The following is an 11040-nucleotide window of genomic DNA, read 5'->3' on the forward strand; positions in this document are numbered from 1 at the left end:
TTGAAGTTGTAAAACTTACTGTTTCCTTGATATAGAACAAAATTCAATCCAATAAACAAAGACCACAAACATATTTGTAAAATGTATTAAATTGACAGTCAGCAGCAAACCCTACCCTCAGATTGCCCTACAACTCTGTTTTGATGTCTTGAAAACTGGTGCAATTGAGCAGACAGTTTGTCCTTTAACCCCTTTTTTGCTGCAGATTACCAATGCTAAACAACTGTACCTCGCCTATCCCAAATTAATTTCTAACCCCTCCCTCACACTCATCTACTTACCTCTGCGGTTAGTATAGAAGTCAACAGATGCACAAGCCCTGATAAAAAGTCCAAATCCAAAAAATAGACCAAATAAATTACAAAAATTGCTTTGGCCTTTGGCTTCACAAACACAGCTTAGTGAAACCTGTTTTGATTTTTTATTTATTTTTGCCATTGAAAAGAAAATGTCAATAGTCTAATAAATGGAAATGAATCACACAATTTCATTGATAAATTTTGGTGCATCAAAATGAATGCTGGCCGCTTGTTGAAGTAAATCTAATACAAAGAAGATATTTGCAGCAGCACGGAACTTATTAAGAACAAGAATTTCAATAATCTTCCAATTGTTAAAGTGGAAGCTGAAGAAAGATTGTGGGCACCAATAGTGTCAATTCCCCCTGACTTCTCATCTCTCACTTTGATGCTTGAAGAGCAGTTGTAATCCATCCACCCAATTTCCTGATTCTCAAGATCATAAATGACTAGCTTATTTGAAAGCACTAAATCTCCCAGAAGGGTCATGGAATCTCCATTTCCGGATTTCATCCCACTGCTCTGCCAACCAGAGCACCAAACATCATCCTTCAACTGGAACAAATAGTCACGAGGATATACCGTCATTGAAGCCGAATTCTTGAAATGGAACTTCACCACTGGAAATCCATCATCGACACTCTTGGAATACTGGAAACATTTGAACTGCTCATCAACTGTATGTAATTTCAAGTCAGGCTGACTTGCAAAGATCTTGCTCATGACTGGTTGATAAACCTCCTCTGGAAGATAAGCCAAGGTTGTACCACTGTCAATTATTGTCCCTTCCTTGTCTCCAGTGTCAAATGTATCTGTGGGAAGTTGTACCACATCGCCACCCACCTCAATTGCCTCCATCGCAACATTGTAATGTGCCTGCTTTGGCACCAATGGAGTTGTATTCTTCACTTTTGGCTGCACCACTTCCCCAATGGCAAAAATCCCACCTCCATTTACATTGTCCAGGCAATGTGCAAATTGTTTTCTGACCTTTCCAGATGCAGCCAGCTGTGAAATCACAGATGAATTTGCCTGCCCAAAACCAAGTATCCCATCAAGTGCTTCAGAAGACTTACCTAGCTGCCCAGATTGTCTAGCTCCACAACCAAATACCATACTTCCATTTGTTCTTTCATCAAATTCAATATTGTCCTTCACAAAGTAACCAGCTGTTGCGCTTCCATCTCCATAAGTCACATCATATTCGCAGAGCAAGGTTGGCCTGCAACCAGGGAGCTGACCACTGTATTTGGATGTGCAAAAGTCTTGATCACATGTAACAGGTTGTGACGTTGAAGAGCTCTTTGGATCATACAATGTGAGCTTCACACCAATATCACTTTTCTTGGGACAGTTTGTGCAGTCAATACAATTGACCCATAAAATGTCACTTCCTGTATCGACCTGGACAAAATAGTCCTTTGAAGGTGAACCAATCCCAAGTTTGGTGAAGTAGAGGCCAGTGTCGGAAGGATGGCCATTGCCGCCTATTTCCAGATCCACAGCAGAAGTAGAGCCTGAGCCTGCAGAGGCTAGAATTCTACCATGGCGGCGAGCATCATGGGCTTTCAATGCACTCAAAGACCGCTGGCCCTTGAACTTATGGTGCACAGGGAACACAAAGTCACCTGACGCATCCAGAACCAATGTGAAAAGAACCAGTATACAACCCAATACAGCCCCTCTTGTCGTTTTCCCAAGATCCATTGAAATTGCCCAACAAAGCAGGAGCCTTTAACGCTACTTTTACAAAATTGATTGAGGTTGAAAACAACCCAAAGACTCAATTTTTATAGGCGAGAAAACTGAAGCTACAAGATCTGATTGGACCCAACGGCAAAAGAAGCTGTTTTGGGACAAATCCCAGATTGAAAAAAATTCGTAGCTTGAATTCTGAGGCTTAGAGATGTGGGTTTTGTTGAAATTGTTGAAAATTCATTGTCGAGTTGGGTGGAGAAAGAACAAGGTCGGTGAAGGAGGAGGGAAAAGCATGTGTGAAGAGAGAGGAGAGGGAAAGCCAGATAAAAGAGAAGAAAAAAGCGCAAAGCAAGACGGCAAGAGAGACAGAAAGACAGAAGAGAGAAGACTCGGACGAGAGAGTTGCGCGTTTTGAACGTCAAAGATTAACACTAATCGATCCATTAGTTCGTTCATCTCAACTTTAATTGAAAGTACCAGTCAACATGCCAAACCAACAAAATAAAATTAAAAAGAGAGATAATAACAAAGTCAAGAAATAAGCATCTATCCAAAAGACACCACCAAATTACAACAATTTATTTTTCTGTATATTTGGAAACGACGTTCAACAACATTGAAATTGCCAATTGGGTTTTTCGTGGGAATTACGCAGTTGCCACGTTCTCTCTTTCTTTCTTCTTTGGTTTTTTGTTATTTTCTTTTTGGCCGGCCGCATTCTTTTCTGGTGAAATAAAGACTTGGTAAAGAGGACCAACTTTCCTCCTCAAATACTGTCTTTTGAGTTTGTGAAAAACGAGGACGAAGTTTGATGGTAGCTACATGTCCTCTGTGCGAGGACTTGGCTGACTTGGATAGGTGTAATCAAAGTGTTCTTTGTTTTTGGCTTAGGTTAATACTTATTTCAAATCAAAAAAGCAAAATCTCCAAAATCAACGGTGGAGATGAACTCTATCACAATTTTTATGCAAATAACACTAGGGTATTCTATTATCCTTCAACAATATTTTAGAAAAGCCAAATAGCTTCTCAAGCCTTCCCAAAGGAAGCAAGTTTAGCTCTTACATAAGTCTAATTCAACAACAACACTATGCTATTATCTTATTATTCCTACTTTTCGTGCTCATCATCGTTATTGGTAACTGATTAACTGATATAATCTGATGGTGAGCATTTCATCCGCCATGATTATCTTTACTTGACATGCTGAGTAAACCAGGCCAACAAATCTTGATGGGCTTCTCCAGCATGCTTGACAGCAGCCTCATCCTCTTCCTTGTACCTGACAGTCCATCCATGTGGAACACCAGGAAATATTTTCACATAGCCATTAACCTGCATAAAAACTATATCAATTAGTTTCTGAAAGTCATGTTGGCATCTGGGAAATTCCTCACTTTGTAATCACGGAATCATCGTATGACAATGTATCGTACAAAGACTTCCATTTAGGTTTCTAATGAATTTCACTTTCAAGGAATTGTTTTGTGCAGTGGGATTTGATAACCATTTCAATTTTAGTTTTTAGTTTTAATTTTTTGTTCTAGAGTATAAAACAAAATGAGAGTGAGAATGGGAGTGAGGATGAGATTGGGAGAGAGGATGAGAGGGGAGGATGGGAGGGAGGAGTAACAAAAGTGAAAACAATTTCAAATAGATTTCAGTTTTTAGTTTTTATTTTCACTTTTGTTAATCCTCCCTTCTCATTTTCCCTCTCAATTCCATCTTCACTCTCATTCTCACTTCCATTCTCCCTCTTTTTCCTGTATACTCTAGCACAAAAAATGAAAACTAAAAACTAAAATTGAAATGGTTATCAAATGGGCCCTAACTTTCTGAAACTGGAAGACCATGACAATTTATGATACAAAGACTTCCATTTAGGTGTTTTATTAATGAATTTCACTTCGAATATATTAACTTTCTGAAGTTGGGAGATGCTTACCTCAGGCTTAGTGGATAAAACCTCCTCGTACTTTTTCAGGAGTTCAGGTGGAGAGATCTTGTCAAATTCGGCACCCAATATGGCTATTGGAGCCTTAATCTCTGAAACAAAAGAAGAAAAAAAAAAAAAAAAAACAGTAAAAGGTGTATTAGTAACTTCAAACACCAGAAGAAGCCAACAAGAGTGCAGTGCAGTAGTGCAGCCCAAGACACTAGAAGCAGAGTCTTCCTTTGGCCATATTTATCATATAAAGCAGTTTAATTCTGCAGTGAAAATACATACCTTTAATATCATCAACTGTGACAAGGGAAGGGTGTAGCAACACTGCGGCTTGAATGTAATCAGACTTTGCTAGCTCCACAACCACCTTGGCTGAATAACAACCAAGAGTTATTGGTTAATTTAACAGTAATTGCACAACTAGTGAAACCTAAAAAACAAATTTCTACAGTCATATGATTCTACTCTAAAAGTGTAGTAGGAGTCTTACCACCCCAACAGAATCCTGCTGCTCCTATCTTCGATACCCCTTTGTTCCTTAGAGCAGCAATTATAGGTTTAGCATCTTCAAATCCTTTGCCCTTAAAGAAAGAGGTAGGGGAAGAAAATAGCAACACTTTTAGTACATGATTAAACTTGAGTCATGATTACACATTCAGCAAGTTTACACTTTAAAGATAAGGGAAATAAAAAAGATTAAGAAACAAACTGTTCCATGAGACTGTATCCAAACTGATACAGGCCTCTCAGCATTGTCCGGTACATAGGGATCTCCATAAAAGAAGTCTGGAACCACAACATGGAATCCAGCAGCACTAGCTATTTTGTCGGCAAGCTTCCTTTACAGAAACAGCAGTGAGTTCAAGAAAAATGAAAACATGTAATGAAAGGATGGGAAATAAATGTCAAAGCAAAGAGTAGTCCAGTTGTTAAAGCAGATTAACTCTTGTTAACAAAGCAACAAATTCACTTATCATGAGGTTTCAGAAATGGCCTAGACAAATATATGTTTCACGGACTGAGTGATAAAGGGCTTGGAAGTGCAGCATCAAATATAAAGTTTTTACACATTTGGCGGAGAATTGTCATTTCATTTGGTGAGAGGGTTTTAACAACTGTAAACCCCCCAGGGTCCATAAAATAAAACTTCTCTTATAAATGGCTGCCCCTAACTAAAACAACCCATTTCAAAAAATTTATTTTTATCTTCATGCAGACGTAGATTATCATGACCAGAGTAGGCAACAAAGAGTATCCATCAGAATTCAGTAGCTAGATAAGCTGCAGCTAATATTTTTCAAAAAGGAAGGGGATTGGGAGAAATCATGTTAGGTTTTTCATGTAAGGTGCTAAGATATCCATCATGTACCATTAACAAACGAGGATGCAGAGTTGAGAAAGTAGGCATACCTTAGGTTTGGTGCTTCAAATCCTGCAAAACAAATAAATATACTGTCAAAACTTAAAATTTCAACTCACCAAGCGGAATTGAAAAAGCTCTAAACATGTACAAAAACTTACTAAAAAGAAAGTATTTGGACCAACAGAAAGAAATAACCATGTAACTGATCAACTTATAAGTTAAGCATCAATATTATACATGTACAATAAGGACACAAAGGAAAAAGAATCCATTTTTTAGAACCTAAGCATGGAAACCATAATTTAACTACCACCCAGATCACAAAAGCAGATGAGATGTGAGACAAAAAAACCCAAATTGGTATGTGATAAACAATAGCAGCAAAAAAGAAAGAAACTTCATCAAAATTACAAAGAAAGAAAGAAAATTGGTGAAATGGGTAATTACCATATACATCAGAAATGAGAAGAATGGCCTGCTTGGAATCAGAAGGGCCAGTAACGTAGGCTTTTAAGCCTCCAATTTCAGTCACTGAACCAGCTCCGGAGCTTGAGCTAAGGGTTGGTGGGTTTTCACAGCACTGAGGCCCCGACATAGCTTTACTCAGAGAAGCAGAGATTCAGAGCCACACACACAAAATCAATAAGTTAGAGAGCTCCACTGATATATTAGGAAGCTAGCAGTACTTGCCTTGGAGAACAATTTGCTTACGATCTGAAATGTTACAAGTATCGAAACATTATTGAACAAGTTTTGTCCTGACTTCTCAAAGTTAGAGACTGTTTTTGTTTTTTCCCTCATGATTGATGATGACAGATTCGAGAAGAACCACGGGCACAGTAATTTTCTTTCTTTTGTGTTCACAAAGAGCCACAGGCCCAATATTTTTCTTTTTTTGTGGGTTAATAAAGAACACAGGCCCAGTTTCTTTATTTTCTTTTCGGTTCACAAAGAGCCACGGGCCCGGTATTTTTCTCTTTGGTAATTTCAGTCAATATTTAGCCCAATCCTCTTGTCTTGATTAGCTCACGCACGGGAGGAGTGTGACTTTGCTATTGCATGCTTGCTAATTGCAGAAATTCTCAAATGCGGGATGAATGTTGTGGGATGTGAGTAGTCATTCAACAGTAGCTAATTAATTGGCCACTCACATCCCGCAACTATCCCGTATTGCACTATAAATCAGTTTACGTAACAAGATAATGCATTCATATAACTAAATCCACAGTTAGCCTAAGTCACAAACTGCTTAGAAAATGGAAATTGATAATTCTTAATAATTTACCATGATTACGTACCAATTTCACGGGACATACATGTACTTAATAATTAGACCTAACCTACCCAAAAGGAACAGCAAGTTTGGACACATACCAGCAGAATCACATGAAGAGAGAGAGAGAGAGAGTGAAAGCAATGAATCTATGTATAAACTCCTCAACATTACAAATCTGTAAAATATTTGCATCGAAATGTTGTTTCATCCTCACAATATATTAAATTAAAATCATGTCTAAATATGCGATCATGATTCCAATTTAGAAATATAACATATGTGACAAAGTGTCATTATTGTACCGGTACATACACTTTCATCTCCAAAAACAAATTCAGAGTTGAACAGATGCAATTGGTTCTTGAAAACAGAAGAAATAATAACACACACAAACACCTTACATTACGGTGCAAGCACTAGTGCTAGTGTTATCGTCGCTGAAATAATGGAGCATTGAGTTGCCAACAGGCGGTTCCTTTGTTCGATGATAATAAGGATAAGGATACATTTGCAATGGCGGTGGCGGTCGTGGCAGCGGTGCCATGCTTGAGTGGTGAACATTACCACCATATGCATGTGGCGGTGGTCGTGGCAGCGGTGCCATGCTCGAGTGGTGAACATTACCACCATATGCATGTGGCGGCGGTCGTGGCGGCGGTGCCATGCTCGAGTGGTGACCATAACCACCATATGCATGTGGCGGCATTGGTGGCCGTGGAGGCAGTGGAAATGCAGGCGGTGGACCTGGCGGGGGCCTTCCGTACATCCCTCGGGCCCAATTGTTTTGTGGCCCAAGAGGTTTTGGCTTGGGGAAATTGCCCTTGCCATGGGGTGCAACAAATGGACCATTAACATTGGCTGGCTTCTTAATTTTATGTCCACTATGACCATGATGATCTCCATCAATCTGATCATCAGAATCAGAATCAGAATTTGAATGATCATGATTATGATCATTGTGATGATCGATGATCTTTTTCGTGTCCTTGGTTTTGGGGTGGTGATGATGATTTTGAATGTTCTTCAATCGTTGTGCTCGTTTTTTCTTTTGGGCAGCACGAGGGTCCTTCTTGTAGGACACAAGCTCTGTCCTAATCTTAAGCTTTGCAATTGTCACTAAGATTGTGGCTGGATCTGCCTCACCAGAAACTGCTACCATCCCTTTTTCATAATCTATGGTGATGGAATTTACTCCTATGTATACACAAATCGAACGTACCCAAAAATCAATTGAAAATTGAAAAATTAATAGTCAAACCAATACCATTTTTATTTATTCAATTTTTTCTATATATAGTTGGTATATATGCAAATGCAAGGCACAAAAATTGAAACAGAAGAGTTAGTTTTCGTACCGTTAAGTTTCTGCAGTTTCTTCTTTATTTTGGTAGCACATCCCTTGCAACATGTAATTACCTTCTTCTTTTTTATGAACTTGGGGGGCCATAGCTTGGTGAAGTGGGGAGGCCATAGCCGAAAACCCCCCAAACAACATGTACTCACTTTCAAAATGCAAGTCTGCAAGAAAGAAGATATTAATTTTGTTATATTAATCGTAAAATGAAAGAGAAGGTAGCCCTAGCTAGAGAGACATACGGGACCATCAGCAGGGTGGTTCTCCATTGCAAGTGCAGTCTCTTTGATGAGAGCTTGAGATTTTGTACGTCTCCTTCTCAAGTCCAAAGCAAAGAACCCTAAAGCTATAAAGACTAGTGCTGATTAGTCGGCAAAAACTTTGGACTTGGATTTGTAAAGAAAATTGATTTGGGAGAAGATAGTGGTGACATTTATAGGTTACTTGATTAGAAGTTAGGTCAAGTATTGATTAGGAGGATCTCCATGAATTGAAAATCTTGTACCATTTTTGGTATTTTTCACTAAAATAAAAATAAAATAAAAAAAAATTGTTTGCTTTTCTCGGTATTCCTACGAACTTGTTAGGAGGAATGTGAAAGTAATTTCCTTAAAAACTTAAAATGGGTGTTTGAGAATTAACTGGAAATTAGGACAATAGAACAATCCAATTGTATATGTCGATCTTCTGATTTCATAATGCGCATGTAAAGAAAGACAACCAAATGTTGAAAAAAGTAATTACTTGATCGAAATCTTTCAAGATATTAACTAGTTTAGGTGAACCCTGTCCGAATCTTGAATTGAATATACTTAAGATTCTCGCCTTTTTAAATAACAAAGAGTATTTATAGATACTATTAGTTAGTAACAACATATTTTATTTAAAAAAAGACTAAACCGTGAGGATTAAGGCGAGGTCGTCGAACTAAATCAGTAGCCTATTTTCTTCCCGCAAAGAGATTAGAGAGAACCTCAAAACCCTAGGCCTCCCTCCTCACCCATCAACACCACCAATACATGTTGGTTCTCCTCAAAACAAATCATCGGAAGAAGACAATTACAGAGTGTCCATGAACTGCAAGAGAATCCAAAAACATGTCATGGTAAAAGTGCTAACAACGATATTTGGAAATAAGTAGCCAGTTGATGCTAATTTTCATACCCGCCTGTGTTCGTAGTTTATGTGATTGCAAGTGAAAACCGGTGGCTGTAAAATCTGTTGAAAACAAAGATAATTTTATCATTTAGATCAAAGTAGTTGGGAACTACTTGCAAGTTTGCAACATTTTTATAATTAATTAATCACAGCTTGGTGTTGCAAAAGGATGAAATTAAGAAACAGAACAATAGTCTTTGTTAATTTTCTTACCCTAGTTGATTTCTTTTGGGGACGACGAGAATCTTTGTACGCCAAAAGCATTGCTGATCTCTTATATTTTGTCAATATTGTGTTTGTGACTGTGAGAGGATCAATATCACCATGAACTTTTATGTTCGATGTATGTGTCATCTATAAGGGCAAGAGCAGTATTGTTGAATTGAGACCAAGATCATCGTAGTTTTCCCTCACTGCCAGAGCAGTACACTTTGCGTTTGACATGTCTCACAATCCCTAGCTTGCTAGACTGCGTTAGATTATAGACTGCTGCCTATTCTGCTAGTTAGTCGTCGAAAGTAACTAATGTTGGGAGAAGATTGTGATTCTGATGCATAATTTTGGTCCGTTAGTTATAGTCAGTCCTTGATCAAAGAAACTCTACCTTCTTGGTTCATCTCCACGCATGGTTTGGATCAGGAAGGCTGAGAATCTGGAAAACCATACCAATCACGCAACCCAAGGAGTCGTGCCTAACAGTTAATACACTTTATATACATGTTAACATCCTTTTTATAATTATTAATACGTATTTTATGGTATAATTATACGTAATTCTGACTTGGATATTCATATATATTTTTTTAACTTATCAAAAATAAAAATCGCTTAAATATATACATAGAGAGTAGAAAACCACAATTTGTAGTTCCCCTAGAGCCTCCAAAACTAAGGACCGCCACTGTGTGGATGTAACCAGTGCTGACAAAATTACTTCTGTGATTACACGTTAATGAATATTAAATTACGACCAAGTAAAATTCACTAATATATTATTGTAATTGTAGCATATGTGGGTTAAGACAGTTGACTAAAGCATTGTTCCTTCCCTTGCACCTAAATTTCATCTCATTCCCATATATTAGAGTAATTTAAAAGAAATCATTCCCTTATCAAAAAAATCATTTCAATTCAATTGAAGTGTGTGTATAGAAATTTGGATAGCTAAGGTTCCATCCACCTAGGTTTGAGTACTTGTGACACGGACTGAGACATACGTGACTAAAAAGCTAAGGTTATATATATATATATATATATATATATATATATATATATATATATGTTGATTCTCCTCAAAAGGATAATCATCCAAAGAAGTCAAAAGTTGTCGCACAAAGTTTCGAAAGCGGAAATCAGTCGCTGCAAAATCTGTTCAAAACAATGACACTTTTCTATATTAGATCAAAGCATGTGGAAACTACTTGCATATATTCTTCTTTTACAAAGCCCCTCTGGGACCGAATTTACTCCTACATATACACATATTCGAATTTTATATATACTTACTCAGTTGTACTTACTGCACGCATAATAAAGAGGTTTATTTATTAATTTTTACCATCAATTTTCTCCAACTTCCTTGTTATATGCTATAAAGCAGAGAATCATCAACTACGCTCACCTTTACGACATGATAAGTAATCTGCAACAACAAACATATTAATTCTAGAAAAAAACATCGATACGTATCATTCAGTGTTATAATATAATGAAGAATTAATAATTAAGAAGTAGCTTGATACATACGGAGTAGTTGTCGTGATGAAGACGGTGGTTCTCCATTGATGAAATTGTAGAACCCTCCTTTGGGTAAGACATAAGATCGCCATTATCATCTATAAGGGCAAGGGCATTGTTGTAGAATCTTAAACCCTTTCCTTTCTTGTTGCCTATATACCAGAAACCGCTTACTTCTAAGGTTTGGTTTCCTTCACCAGGAAACCGCTC

The 11040-nt window shown here is 37.7% G+C and overlaps 1 protein-coding gene and 1 pseudogene across 2 annotated transcripts; both read right to left on the reverse strand.

Annotated features, from left to right (window-relative positions):
• Positions 1-467: 467 nt before the first annotated feature.
• On the reverse strand, positions 468-2557 carry LOC103333801 (aspartic proteinase 36 pseudogene; annotated as a pseudogene). The gene has a single exon (XR_016127845.1). The product of XR_016127845.1 is annotated as an aspartic proteinase 36 pseudogene (transcript).
• Positions 2558-2957: 400 nt separating this feature from the next.
• LOC103333800 (endo-1,3;1,4-beta-D-glucanase-like) lies at positions 2958-6085 on the reverse strand. Its single transcript, XM_008236691.2, has 7 exons — positions 5753-6085; positions 5353-5374; positions 4652-4781; positions 4433-4523; positions 4225-4314; positions 3943-4043; positions 2958-3332 (listed from the first exon to the last, which is right to left on the reverse strand). The coding sequence occupies exons 1-7, from the start codon at positions 5898-5900 to the stop codon at positions 3192-3194; spliced, it is 723 nt and encodes a 240-aa protein (XP_008234913.1). The 5' UTR covers positions 5901-6085; the 3' UTR covers positions 2958-3191.
• Between the last annotated feature and the right edge of the window lie 4955 nt (positions 6086-11040).

This window comes from Prunus mume, linkage group LG6, assembly GCF_029339155.1.
Source record: "Prunus mume cultivar Tortuosa linkage group LG6, ASM2933915v1, whole genome shotgun sequence".
Taxonomy (NCBI): Eukaryota; Viridiplantae; Streptophyta; class Magnoliopsida; order Rosales; family Rosaceae; genus Prunus; species Prunus mume.